Source organism: Vanellus vanellus, assembly GCF_965231255.1.
Source record: "Vanellus vanellus genome assembly, chromosome: 19".
In the NCBI taxonomy this organism is placed as follows: domain Eukaryota; kingdom Metazoa; phylum Chordata; class Aves; order Charadriiformes; family Charadriidae; genus Vanellus; species Vanellus vanellus.
This window is the reverse complement of record NC_138924.1, coordinates 8,303,928-8,318,491: the sequence shown is the minus strand read 5'-3', so window position 1 is coordinate 8,318,491 and position 14,564 is coordinate 8,303,928. Positions and strand designations below refer to the sequence as shown.

The window sequence follows — 14,564 nt, the reverse complement described above, 5'->3', positions numbered from 1 at the left end:
GGCAACACATCCTTCGCTGACGAATAAGGTTTAGAGACTGTCTCTAATATTATTTCTATAGCACTAACTTAAAATAGTGATTTTTGAGCACGAACAGAAAGGACCGGCCAGAATTGGAGTATTTCTGAAGTGAGGCCCTTGTCACACATAGCAAGACATGCCGCTGCCTCTCTGTTGCAGCCCTGAGCTCCCTGAATAAGTTCACTTAAATCCCTTTTTCAGCTCCACCTACTTTCTAAGTCACTGATGAGCTGGTTATTGTGAAGTTTTATAGCACGATGTTGTTCCACCTGGTCCTCCAACTCGAAAATGGTCTCTTTCAGGTTCTTTATATCTGCTTCATTCTCTGATGTTTTTTCCTGCAGCTTCTGGCTGGTTCTGCTCAGCTGTTCGGCCTGCCGGTCACACATCTCCTTCAGCTGACCACACTCATTCTCAGCCTGGAAGGGCGGAAAGCAAGCTGCAAGTCTGTCTTTATTTCTCAAAAGGTATCACTCCTTAGAGATTTTACTGGGCACCTCATGGACTTAAGAATTGAACCTGTGTTCTAAGCATTGTACAAACTGAGATTCAACCCGAATGAGACACTTTCAGGAAACAGATGAGCTACGAATGTCAGTTTTCTTTCCTGCTAATAAAGACAATAAAACAAAATGCTACAAAAGAAATTAAATTTTCTATATGATGACCAGAATTCCAAACCAATCCCTGCAGGTAATGAGCAGAGAGGAATTATGTTCCTGGAAAGCTCCATATCTATTTAAGTATCACATTACGAGAGCGATATCACTGCCTTAGGGGTAAGACAACAATCAGTTCATCCACGTTAACAATTTTGCTGCTTTTACTATGTGCATTTTCAATGGATTGTGAAAACACACATAGTAGAGCTAGTTACTGCAGATAAGTATATTTCTGGATATAGGACATCTGGAATCACTGAAGGGGAATCTGCCGCACTTCAGTTTGTTGGCTCAGGCCCACAGATCAATGCTTCCCTGTTCGGGGGGAGATCCCTGAGTATGAACAAGCCAGGGAAAAGCAAGATGTAGGCTGCCAATTCAGTGAGCAGCACTGGCACAGCCTGACTGAAGGGCAGCCTTACAGAAGCCTGTGGTCTTGTTTGGGTGTCACAAATAGCCAATGATTCAAAACAGCTTAATTTGAGGGAAAGGAAGAGTAAAAAGGAGGAAATCTGTGGTTTCCAAACCAAGCAATAAAAGTTTGGTACAGAGTCTGAGCACTCAGCAGTTTTTCATTTATTCTTTATAAACTGCAGCTCCAGTAAGCACTCGGGAGCTTCCTCTGCTAGCTCCATTTGCTCTGGTCACCTATTTCAGCTGAAAGGACATCTGGATTTTCTAAAGCATTCAAATCATGGAGGTGCTTTTTGGCAATGCTCTCTTCCTCTGCAACTAGCCAACTTTACTGTTCTTCTCATGATCCCTTCCCTGGACAGGAAAGGCTGCACACATTATCACTCTTTCTGCAGCAGTGGGACATGATCACTGGCTTGTGCTTTATTAATACTTGTTCTACGACGCCTCACACTGCAATTCTCTTCTGAACATTCGGGATCACCCAGAAAACAGAAACCGTAATTGACTTAAGCTTGCTTGGAGCAAAGCTACAAACTACCAAATGAGGCAGAGCAAAATTGTTCTGAAATAAATTAGTTTTTGCCATTACTTTACCTATCCCAAAACAGAATCCTCCTCAGTTTTCTAAAAATATTTTAGTTTTATGAAAATAACCTCATCTGGAGCTTGACCCTGCATCATTAGTCATGCTGCTGTAAAAGTCGGCTTCTCTGAGCTCATGTCCTTGTGTTCTCATGACCAATGACACCTATAGATCACTACTAGTTAATCATGATTAATTATTCAGAATTTAATATTTGCTTCTAACTACTCGTGTCCTTCTCTCCATCTGGATTACCAAGTGATTTTCACTAATATTTGTTCTCATCGTATCAAAGAAATTTTTTATTGACCTGTCCTTTGCTCCAATTTTGATAAACAAAATTCTATTTACTAAAATAGTAAATTCTGCAGAAGATATTAGGGGAAATTAGTTTTGACTATGGGAACACAGATATGCTAACAGTTATACCTGGGAAAATATGCATATAGCAGCAGAAACAGAGACAGTGTCATACGACCCCAGCTTCCATTCAAAACTAACTTGTGCAATTTAAATCCTGGACACTAATAATCCATGGGTCAATAACAATGTAAAGAGCAACAATTACCTATTTACGGAAGGACAGATAAACAATCATTATATTTCACAGCTGTTACTGCTTTACCTTAGATAGCAGACCCTGAATATGCTTCAGTTCACTGTTTGCCTTCAGCAGCTCTTGTTTGAGCTCAGTACAAGATGCTTCTAACTGATCCTTTTCTGCATGGGCTACTTTCAGCATCTCTTGCACCTCAGAGCTGTCAGTAGTACATCCCATCGCATTGATTTCTGCAGCCTTTTGTTTCTCACTCTCTAACTGAGTTTTGAGAGAGCCGTTCTCAATTTTTAGACCTTCTAAGGCAATTTTACAGTCCTCTAGAGTTTTTGTCACTGTGCTGTTGCTCTGCTGTTCCACTTCTAGAAGTTTAAGCAGTTTCTCATTTTCTTCTCTCAGGCTTTTAATCACCTGCTGGGCATCTTGATGTTCCCTTTCTAAGCTTCGTAGGCTGCTGGTTAACTGTTGCTGAATGTTGAGCAATTTCTCTCTTTCAAATTGTGCTTTTTCAAGAACTTCTGCACATTTCTGTTCCAGTTCAAGGACCTTCCCCTCTTGAGCTCTGCTTTCTTCATTCTTGGATCGCTCTTGGAGGAGAGTCATTAGCTTCTCATTTTCTTGGCTCAGCTGTTCTGCTCTATCTCTATGTTGACGAAAGGAAGTCTCAAGGAGAGCTTTCTCTTCCACTAGCTTCTCGTTTTCTGTTGTCAGCTCCTGCACCATTTGCTGTTGATCCGACAGCTCCTGCAAAGTGGCTTGTAATTCTTCTGCTGTGCTGTGGTGATTCTCCTCCATTTTTTGTATTCTCTCTGTAAGAGATGCAACAGATAGGTCACTAATATTGTTTGGAGAACTTCCTGTAGTGGAGCATTTGGAACCTTTGAAGTGGTTGCTGTTGGAGGATGTTGGCCTGGAAGGTACATCTGCTATATGCTCAAAATCAGATGCATCAGGTGACAAGGAAGCTTTAGTTACATCACTGCTGGAAGAACCTGAATTGCGCAGTGCGCCCCCATTCACATGCTGCCTGTGCTCATCCATTTCACCTCTTGACACATTTTTTGATGGGCTTCCAAAACTGGATTCTTGGGTAGTTGGGGTTGGGAGGCTGCTGTCACCTCCACTGCTCGTTGTTGTGTCTGAGAGAGGAGAGTTCTCTAGATAAAGCAATTTCTCTTTCAAAACACGATTTTCTTCTCCCAGGCTAGCAAGCTCTTTTTGAAAAGTCCTGTTTTTTTCCTGAAGGGTCCGTATTAATGGATCTATGTCAACAGGTGATACTGTTTCTGAATTTTGGTTGGAAGCACCCATTCCTTCAGCATTAAGTGACCCTTTCTCTTTGCATTTCTTCAATTCACAACGGAGTTTGGTAATTTCAGAATCTTTTGTTTTTGCTTCTGCCAGGAGTTCTTTAACCTGAGATTCCAGAACAGCCTTGTCACCAGTTTCATTCTCTTGCTTGGACTTGCTAGTGGGGCGCACGTGTTTGGTAGGAGTCGGTGTACCAGAAGAGGTGGGGCTGGGTTGTGTTTTCCTAGTATTGGTTTGACCACGCAGTACGGCTCTCTCTCTGGATACAGATGATGATATTTCCCGGGGGGCTGGAATCCCTGTGCGCTTTGCAGCTGAAACTGTTCCTTGAAGAGAAAGAGGTGAGGCAAATCAGGTTAGTTCATGAAGAAAACAAGTCACAGGGCAACAATGCTAGAGCCTAGTGCAGTCTTGGAAAAAACACCTGAGTGCTTGAATAGGTTTAGTCATGACTCTGTGCGTGGATTCATGTTTCACAAAGGCTTGTATTATTTTGCATTTCTTCCTCTCCTACCCCCCGCGAGGGAACACAGTCTGCTGAAGTTTTTCCCAGTGTAATAATATAATATGTAGATGCTGCAATACATGAACTGCAACCCCTAATACCAAGATATTAATTATTTGAAAATAAAAAAAAAAATTCTTCACACTACTTTGTGAAATGCTGAATTTAAGCTACTATTTAAACTGTATTTATGTGGAAAAGTTCAGTAAGTTAGGAAAAAATACCTTCTTTGCAAAAAAAATGTACTTTTATCACATGAGTATTTTATCACATATGGAACTAATGTATTTGCATTATGCTCCAGTGATGCAGATCATCATAAAAAAAGGTCTGAAACATCTATGCTGACTGAAGATTCAGTGAAATCCAAAACTGTCTCCTGACATTTCTAACACTAAGACAATTGTGTTGCTGCAGCTTCTTGTAGAGATGGATAAGAGATTTTTCATGTTATAAATTCCCATCCTCTTACAGAGGAAGAGCAAAAGGCAATTAGAGAGTTGATGCTGTTCTCTTTGTTTTTGGTGGTTGTTTTTTCTGTTTCAGTTTGGTTGGTTTCCGTTTGTTTTTTTTTTTTTTTTCTTGGGGAAGGGGTTGTGTCCAACCAACCTAATGGCAAAGCATTATGAAGACAAGGGAAATAAAGTTTCCAAGCTGCTGATCTTCATCTTTCAAAGCTCTCTTTTGAAATATGGGACCATTGGTACTGAAGAAACAAGAGCCATCCTAACCATAAATGTATTAACAAGTTGGTTAAAAAAAAAAGCAGCTGGTTCAAAGGGGAGGTATTATATGCCACAACAAGTGGCAAAACTATGAATTTAAGAAATTCCTGTTTTCAGGACCTTACTCAGAAGGAAAAGCCCTGAAGTACTGAGCCATAAAGTTTTGAGTTATGGTACAATGAAGAGATATCGTCTGATGTAGCCACATAAACAGGATGCACAGGCCAGTTATGCAAACAGAGAGGGCTAACGAGTCAGTGTTTGCAGTAAAAACAAGTTCCAGAAAGACTCTGGGGGGGAAATCCTAGAATTAATTACATCTCTCCACATTTGGGAGGCTCTTTTTGCAGCATTCACAGAAAATCAAAAGGCAGTTAAGACCAAAGGGGGAACGGGCTCTCTGCCCTATGCAGCAAGCAACTTCATAACCCCACAGCATTTTTCAGAGGAAATGTGGGTGCAGTGATGCACTGTCAGTAAAGCAGGGCAGTGAAGGGTTAATATTAACACCACCCAGTTTGCTCAGCATCTCTTTTGAAGAATGCTCTAGGTTTATAAACCCCACACAAACAGGAGCCCCTCCTCCTCTCTCCCAAACAAACACACTCTGCAGCAGGCACAATAAACACCCGGAGACAAAGAGCAGCTGAAGAAAAGACCCCTGAACAGAGAGGCTGTGCTGGGAGGAGAGCACAGAAAGGGCTCTGTGATGGCAGGGGCACGATAAGGCCAGAGACAAAGGCTCCAGTGTTTATGGGAAGAGATAGCAGGGACAGCCAGCAGCCCACACAGCTTCATTTAGTCATCTACAGCTGGAGACACCAACATAACAAGGCAGCTCCCGGCTCCCCAGTGAAAAGTGCAACGCAAGCGGAGATGGGAGTTTTTCTGCTGCAACTCAAATGGCTGCTGGTGCAACTCCAGACCTGAGAACTCATTTCACTTGTCAGAGCTGAAGGCCCCCGGCTCACTGCTCATCCCATTTCTTAAGCCAAGGGCTCCCATCTGCCAAGATCCAGCACCCGTAAACTGCATTCACACAGAGCTCAGCAGATGAGCAAAGCTTTTAGTGTCGATGCAACTAACACCATAAGATGAAGGACAAGAGGAAAATTGAATGGACTGTGATGCGATGCGTCACTTCCAGCAGAGAAACACCAGCTCAGCACAGCTCCTTCTTGCTCAGAGCAAAGGTTCACCTGGGGTGAACCCCAAGTGTCCAGGCGAGAGAGCGCAAGGCCTTGTTTGAATGCCTCTCTTGGACATACAGTAGGACAAGTGTCCACTAGAGAAGCAGTACTCACACAAGCTATAATCATGCTACAGATTTAAGATGTAAAATATGCATGACAAATGGCCACAGATGTTCTTTGATGGAGCCTAAGGGGTGGATTTAAAGCCTGCTGTTATGTCCTGGACATTTATTCACTCTGAAGGGGTTTTCTACTGTTATAATAAAATTTTATGACAAAGCAAGTGCCCTGAATAACTCATCTATTTGTTTTTTTTTTTCCAGTGCCCAATGCAGTGCAATGACATGACTGTCATCTGATCAGCACGTGACTGGGTAGTGTTATACCAGTAGCGGGTAGTGCTGACTGGGTAGTATTATATACGTTACAAGAAATCACGATGGTACTACACACTGGTACAAACAGCACGGCACTGAGAAAACCACCTTTTCCGAAGAGAAATGTAGGACTTCTGGTAGCAATGCCAGTGTGCTTCTAATAGCCACCAGATGACAACGGCAACATGATCCTGAGCAATGGAAGATGTATACATAAGGATAACAATTAAGGATATTTAACTGGGATTATCTGTACTTTACCAGCTTGCCAACCAGCGCAGGCTCCGAGCTTACTCAACCTGTCCCACGCGTTTTGTAAGACTCCATGCTCTGCTGACTTGTTCTGTCATAAATCACAAAGTATTTGCTATCCATCAATAACCATTAACCAACCTGTTTTTTTCATGAAGTGTTTATATATTTTCCTCTCTCCACTTTCCAAAACAGTGCCACACAATACTAAAAAGCCACACAGAGCCCAGAAAAGAAATAGTTCCGAATGCATATGTATGTTGATTACAAAGCACCAAAGCAGGCATAAACATTAAAGTCTATTTTATGGGTGACTCCCCCTCTGAATAACCTTGAAATTGAGCAGCGTAGCAGTTATAAATGGAACTGCCAGCCCCACAGCCCGAGGCACCCACTATGCAGGAACTGCATTGAGGGCTGTACCAGTCACCCTGATGACCCGATTAGCTCGGCACCCCACACTGGTTATGGTCTATGGAAGACTCCAGACAGATGCGTGCCTGCCAAGCTGCAGAACCTGATCTAGGGTTGATTTATGCTACTGCTTAAAGTGGCTGGAATCACCCAGAACTTTACTTCCTAGAAAGTGCTGCTTGTTTTGAGCAGGGAAGAGAAAACCAATCAGCCCTGCATCTCAAAGGAGACATTCTGGAAAAAAAAACCCCAAACCATTAAATACCTTTCTGTTTGGTCAAAATGGTACTACGGCACCTCGTTCCTGTTTTCACTGTTCATCCACCCTGCCCAACCTGTTAGCTTACCTGTTCTCTTGCCAACTTTGAGCACCACCTCTTTCCCACTGTCCCACGTATGCAAGCTCAGGCTACCCCTGACCAACAGTATATTTCTCATTCCCTTTGCACCATACATAACCTCCCGTTCTCCCAGTCTCACACCCATTCTGCCAATGGGCTCCGCTTGCGTTCCCCCACTTCAGAGGAACCAGGAATTACTCCAAAGAATTGTTGCCTGAAAACCTGTTTTGCTCAGTCTAAGTCACCTCATCACCATGTTCCTCGCCTTTCTGCCCAGTAAGAACTCCCGCGTTTTCAGGATCAGCCATAGTATTCCAGGTGTGAGGGATTAAAGCTTAATATGTATACAGAGCCTATAATTTTCAAAGTCCTTTAAAATTAACAGCTATTTAACTCAAACCCTCTGAAACGTCATTGTTAACTCTAGGTTACAGGACAGGGAAGCCGAGAGAAATGAAATGCCTCACCCAAAGTCACAGCAAGTCAGAAAGGATTAGGACCCCGGAGCTCCTGGCTGCCGGCCTGCTGTGCAGCTTTATTGTTTGCACCACTTTCTGCCAGGGAACACTCGCTGACTTTCCACTGGTGTTAGAAACAAAGCAGGACTTTAATGAGATAAAAGTTGACCCCTTATGATGATCTTTAGCCAATTTAATCCCATTTTCAGCACAGCTACATGTTTTTCACAGAAGGAAGGATCAGGATTACTCTTCAGTTTTTCCACATAATGATCTATTTTTGATCTATGCTCTCAGCACCTGCTACATCAGCTCCCATAGGGGCATCCACAACCAGAAGGAAGTGAACTATGGAATGGAGAAAACTATTTCCCAATCCCCCAAGGTGGAACACGTAGGACTGCTGTTCAGAAGTGAAGTCCCTGCAGTACGGCTAACGTAATTACAGTGCTAGCAGGGTAAGGGTGAGTATGTGGCAAACATTTTACTATAGTCACAGGGGGGACACGCATGACATTTTGGGATGAAAGTTCAGTAAAATAATCTGCCTTCACACGTTGTATGCTCTGATATAGCACATTATCACTGTCTTCCCAGTAAAGTACTAGCCTTGAAGTTACATTTACTTTACTTGACTCAAGTATAATTAACAGTTCAAATACCTGCTTCTCCAATCCCAGAGCAGAGGAAGAATCTCAGTTGGGAAGTCACTTCATTTGACCACAGAACCACCTTTGGAAATGTTCTAATTTCTGCCTTGAGTCTATTTTCTGGAACTGGAGTCAATACAAGACTATTTGCCTCTGGCCTTTGTGCCATTTGTGTCCCACAACCTGCCCTTTTCGTAATCCTTCCCTCCATCAACATATTAATAACCAAAAGGTTAATGACATGGGCTTCTACTGTTCCAGGGATCGAATTAACAGGGAATGTTCCATTTTATACTTTCTTCCTAAACTTTCTTCCTAAACCTTAAGCTAAGAACAATAAAAACACATTTTCATCACCATATTTTAAAATCCATATCAGTAATTCATTCTTCCATAGTTTAAGTAGGTACTAAGTCTCCTGCATGTAGAATTCATCTATGTAATTTAAGCATGCGGATCACTGATTCATTTCAGAAAGCATTTCAGTCATGTAAGACTAAAACACGAAGACAGATGCATCTTGGGTGTGATGTTTTTAAACAATGGATACCTTATTTGATTTGCAAGGGCAGGATAACAAGAAATAAAAGCAAGCTATTCATCGTGCTCTGCAATGTTAAAGTCATACGTTTCAAAAAGGCAAACTGTTGCCTGCAGACAAGTTTGTACTCTCGTGATTATCTGCTGCCCTGGGAGGATTGTCACATCTCTCTCATTCTAGTTCCTGCATTTGCAACAGACCAGCTACTTCACTGTCTTGTGTCTCCGCCAACCCTTCCACCTCAAAAACGGATAGCGAACCAAGAGATAGCAACAAGAAATTATGGGCTAACTCAGCCTTCCTGCCAACAGAAGAGTCATTCTTCCGTTGTTCTGGAATTCTGTTCCCATGTGCTACGATATTGTAGTAATTTTTGTCATCTGAACAGAACTCCCAAACCTCAGATAGAGAAGTGATTCCTGCAATACCTTGAGGGAATCATTAGTATAAATTGAGTGGGCTGCAAGCATTTAGCAGAACGGCTAAGTAAGGAGAACACTATTAACAGCCCATGCTTGTACAGCAAATAAAAAGAGTTATTAAACTTCCCATACAATTTTACTGTGCTCTATCACACATGGTTTAGCCGAAATAGGTCCTTCTTATTAGTTTGGGGTTTTAGCTTATCCTCTGGATGTAATTTCGGTAGTTCTTGGACTCAGCATGACTGCACTTACTTAGGCTTTGCCAAGATCTTGCTGTGGATCCACAGCAGCGTTGGTAACATACAGCAACAGACAGGTAACGCAGCCACGTACTCATACATGCTCAGTCTTGCCTGCGTAAGGTCCTATGACTATTTTTAGCCAACTTGGGGGTTTTCTTATGCAAAAGAAATCTGGGTCACAGATGTACCTTAATCCCACCTGGTTTATGATACCTAGTGTAGAAAGCCAAAATACAGATGTCTAGTGCCATTCCAGATGCCCTTTAGGTATATTTAAAATACCTTCACTGAGCTGAAAGGTTTGATGGTACCTATGGGAGACCTGTCCTCTGCTTGAGAGGCAGACAGAGAGCAACCGGGATGCCTGAAGAGATCTAGAATGGCACTAGACATTGAGCTGAACAGTCAGACTTTCACAACATATTTACGAGCTAGTGTTACAAGGCAGGTAATAGCAGCTTTTATGTGCCATTTTCAAAATTACTCTAGTACCCAAGTACCACTTAGGTAATTTCCAGCCACACAATGAACAACTTAACACATTAATACATGACTTCATGATACTGTTGATCTGAATTTAGTCACAGCCAAATCAGAATAGATGGTATTGGCTTGGAGCCGTTGCATTCTCTGTTGATTCCCTATGATAAAGTACATGTTACAGGGAGCCTAGATGTATTTTCAGTCTTCTTTTGTCAATGCAGAGTAAAGTTTTCAAGAACCTAATTAACTTGGAGCTTAAAAATCCATTTTCCAAAAGTGGCTAAGCCACTAAGAGCCCAAAGCTTAACTGAAAGCCCAGGGGACTTGGCCGATCACTTTCACCCTGGTTCCAGCATTGCTCCTGAAATTGATATTGATTAAGAGCAAACTAGGAATGTCCATTGGGAAATGATGACTATACAGCACGGAAGAGGGATTGGTGTATATTTGACTCTTTTAAAGTACTTTTTCATTCAAGGATTCCAGAGTTTTGCGTGCACATCTAATTCACTGAAATGTTGTATTTTTCCCCTGCCCTTTTTTCCCTTTGTTTAAGCAAATCAAACAGTTAAAACCCAACTTTCCTGCTATCCATAGATCTTCTGATATCCTAATTAACAGGAAACACACTGACACATTTCATGGTGGCATGAGAAAAAGCAAACATAACTGCTAAAAAGTAGGGCAGATACAACAGCAGCCTTCACTGAGGCATGTAGGTTGAGCTGTGTTCTTTCATACAGATACCTACACATGGGCAAAATCCCTATATACGTTCTGCCACATTGTTTAATGCTCCTATCCTTAAACCTGTGGGCACACTAACAGTAAGAAAGCCTGATAACCAATACTGAATGGACGCAAATGACTAAATCAACTCATGAAGATGAACTGAATCAGTTTTAACTGCTTTTTGGGGGTTAAAAGAAGAGCAGGACCGAAGCAGAAGGCCAGATTTGCAGAGATATAAAGGTGCCAAGAGATACACATCAGCACCTACTGTTATTTTCAAAACTGCTTAAGCTGTATAGAACTTCATATTTGAAAGTGAAATGTCTAAAACTTTTGGTCCACATCAGCTTCGATAGAAGTCAGGATAAATAATACTGTGACAAACTATTACAGCTTGATCTGCTTGATACACAAAGGGAATGAGTTAGCTGTCAACATTTTTCAGTGACCACAGCACTGGATACTCCTTTTGGATAATCCTCAACAACTTGGAAAAGCATACCAGTTTCCGTTTCTTTTAGGGTTGTCCTGCAAAAAGACAATGCTCTCTGCTACATGGTCTTTATGCAACAGTGAACAAAGCAAACCTAGGCTTGGCCAGCAATGGTTCTCCTGAATTAGTCTGTTTGCAGTGTATTAGTCAGAGCCAACACCTTTACAGGTCAGCAACTCTTTGGGAAGGTTCACCTGGACTCCACCTAACCTAGCTTTAAAAAAGACAAGGAGAGGGCTGAAGAACAACAAAGGTGGTTTTGATAATCTGACACTAATTATATAGAAGCATCTGCTCGAATACGGTCTTCTACTTAGCAAACATTTAGACTAAAAAGTAATTATAATGTGAACTCTTTCTTCTGAAGAATTTTAATGGCCTGTTGGACTGTCTGAACTGCCCAATTACGTTGCCTGTGGAATAGCCACAATATGCAACAGGAGGAAAAAGCAAAAGGACTTAGTGCAAAGATTTTGATCTACGTAATCATTGTGGACAGTGTAGGGAAGCAACTTGGGTACTGATATTTGACACAGATGAAAAGAGTAAGAGACCAAAGAGAAATAAAAATTACATTACAAAGTATTAGGGAACAACATATCTGTACTTCAAATGTTACACTACCAGAAGTTCCAAAGAAAAAGCAGCAATAAGCATCTGGATCTCAGCAATTCCTAATTTAAGACTACAGAGACCACTGACATTAGAGCTGAAGGCTTTACAAAGGTTGGCTTATTTGTTGTTTTAATTAGAAGATACAAGTCTAGAGATCTGGGGTGCAAGAAGCACAAGGGAAAAGGAAGTATTTTGGTAATTCAAAGACCAAGTCATGACAAGACCACTTGTCATTGATTTAAATTAGCAGATCAACTACTGATAGGACATTCTTTTGAAATGTGGCCTTGAGAAGAGACTCTCCCATGGTAGGAATGTAACCCAATAGAAAAGTTGACCTTGTAGTTGAAGCATCTCCATTTAGTTCAAATATTAGCACCTAAAACAAGCAAGACTGTACAAATGTACTGTCCAGTACTCTTAGAATCCACAAAATGCCCTATTTACACAGTCTGCTTAAGTTATATAGAAGAAGAATATTTTTAGAAGAAATGGTACCCAGGGAGTGTCTGCTGCATAATTAAAGAAATTTCTTAAAGATCACAAATATTTTATTTTCAGCTTGTTGGATTCACCCTGATCAATCACTCTGTCATCTTGTTCTTTCTTACATAGAAAGTCCCATTTAACTCTTCCAAAAAAGTGTTAAAATGCAAACAGAAAATCAGCTCTTCTCAGCATCTGGTGGTTCCAAGCTCTTAGCTCAGCCACAACAAGAACTGAAGCTCACATTGTCACTGCTCAGTGATACTGCAGTGGAAACAAGGTTGCATTCAGTAGGTAAATGAAACGAGATCTGATCAAAATCCTGTTCACAAAGTCTCATTGTGAATTTCAGCCAACTTTTTCCTCTTTATTGGCCTGTTCACATACAATTCCTCTCTGAATAACAGTAGTTAAAATCTCTTTACCCTGAGAGACATGCCAGTGTCTATACAAAAGAGTCCCTCTGAACACTTCTTCTGCTATTTACTTAGGTTTTCTGAAGGTTTGCTTAGTCTCAAGTGAAAACTCAAGCTTGGATATCTCTGTCTTGAATATATATAGTTTTATACCCAGTATAAAAATCAGTGAAGGTTGTACTGTAAGAGGGATCTTTTGCTCAGAAGTCTAAGGACCAAAGATACATCTGTGAAGACATCGGCAAAACTAACCGGAGGCAAGAATTCCTCTATGCATGTGTATCCTTAGGTAGCATGCCCAGTCTTTGCTTTCACAAATACAAGTTTCCCTCTCAAACCTGCTCAAGAGTCAAGAAGCATCTAAAGGGCTTCACTGTGCCATAAGCCTCTGGCACCAAAAGAATCATGAGGGTACCACTGCATTCACCTCTGAAATGAGGTATACAAAAATCCATGGAATAACCAAACAGCCTACATCATCTCTGTGAACGTGGGAGCATATTACAAGTATAATTGCAATCTACCACTGCGCTGCTTTGGATTTCTAGAGTACCCAGCAACCTGGCACAACAAACGTTGAGACATCCAAAGCAAGTGGTCAGGCAAATGTTCAGAGAAACTCTATATCATACGCTTACTGGAATGTCCCCCCCCGGTAAACTCAAGCCCACTTTTTTGGGAGCTGTTAATACCAGTGGGCCTGCCAAAAACTTTAGTCGTCTGCTAACTATACCCCTTGTCTACCCCCCCAAAAGAATGACTAAAACTTTCTGTATGTAGCATTATCCCAAAATATCATCTGGTGGAATTCACAGAAATCCAGAATTTTCATTTTTTAAAATAAATTTGCCTCTGGACGCTGCTACTTTTTATCCAATTTTACAATTTCCACAACCTTTATAGTTAATGATTAAAAAAAATATTTTTAATATTCCTTATGAGGGCCTTGACTCTATATACCTGTGACATTATAGCGATTTCTGTGTACTGTGACACTTACTGATTTTGTTTGTTCTGGAACATTTCCTGCCTATGCACCTGTGAAAATGAGATGAGGTCAGGTATAATCATCTCATATCCACAGCAAAATGAATTTTAAACCAAACTCTATTCTGTTTTTGTTTGTTTGTTTGTTTGGTTGGTTGGTTGGGTTTTTTTGACAACTACTTAAAAACTGAGAAAAATATCCATAGATGTGAATCTTTCAGTGAATAGAGACAAAGCCTCCAGTGTTTCACTGAAATAAGATTAAGATAATAAGATAAATAAGATAGTAAGAGATTTTGAGTTTGATCTGGTTGGTAAGTTTGGGGGTTCCTTTGTTTTCCTACCTGACACTTTTGAGACTTCTGCTGTCCAGAAGGTGGTCAGCAACTGCTTTGAGGGACATCCTTGAAGTTTACTAACACTTCGCCCAGGAAGGTGCTGTTCAGAAAAAGCAGTGGATTTGCTCTGAGGTAAAGGCAGAAAACTAATTTCTCAACAGATATGGCTATACTAGAATTTTGAGATAAATGATCGTTAGCTAGAGTAAGAATCCCAGGATTTTCCCTGAGTCTAGCTTGCAAGCAAGTAGCTAATTCTCTTCAGCTCAGAAAACTGCTTCTCAACTAATCTAGCCTAGAAGTTTGTCACTCTGCCATTACTGGGTTAACAGTGGTGACAA

The 14,564-nt window shown here is 41.2% G+C and overlaps 1 protein-coding gene across 1 annotated transcript in view; it reads right to left on the bottom strand.

Moving 5' to 3' along the window:
• The window catches only part of SPECC1 (sperm antigen with calponin homology and coiled-coil domains 1), a 73,255-nt gene that overhangs the window by 35,286 nt on the left and 23,405 nt on the right, over nt 1-14,564 (bottom strand). The window contains exons 3-4 of the mRNA XM_082493303.1: nt 2,309-3,876; nt 233-440 (exon numbers count right to left, since the gene is read on the bottom strand). Of these exons, the coding sequence (XP_082349429.1) occupies nt 233-440; nt 2,309-3,876 (1,776 nt within the window). The remainder of the gene's footprint in view (nt 1-232; nt 441-2,308; nt 3,877-14,564) is intronic.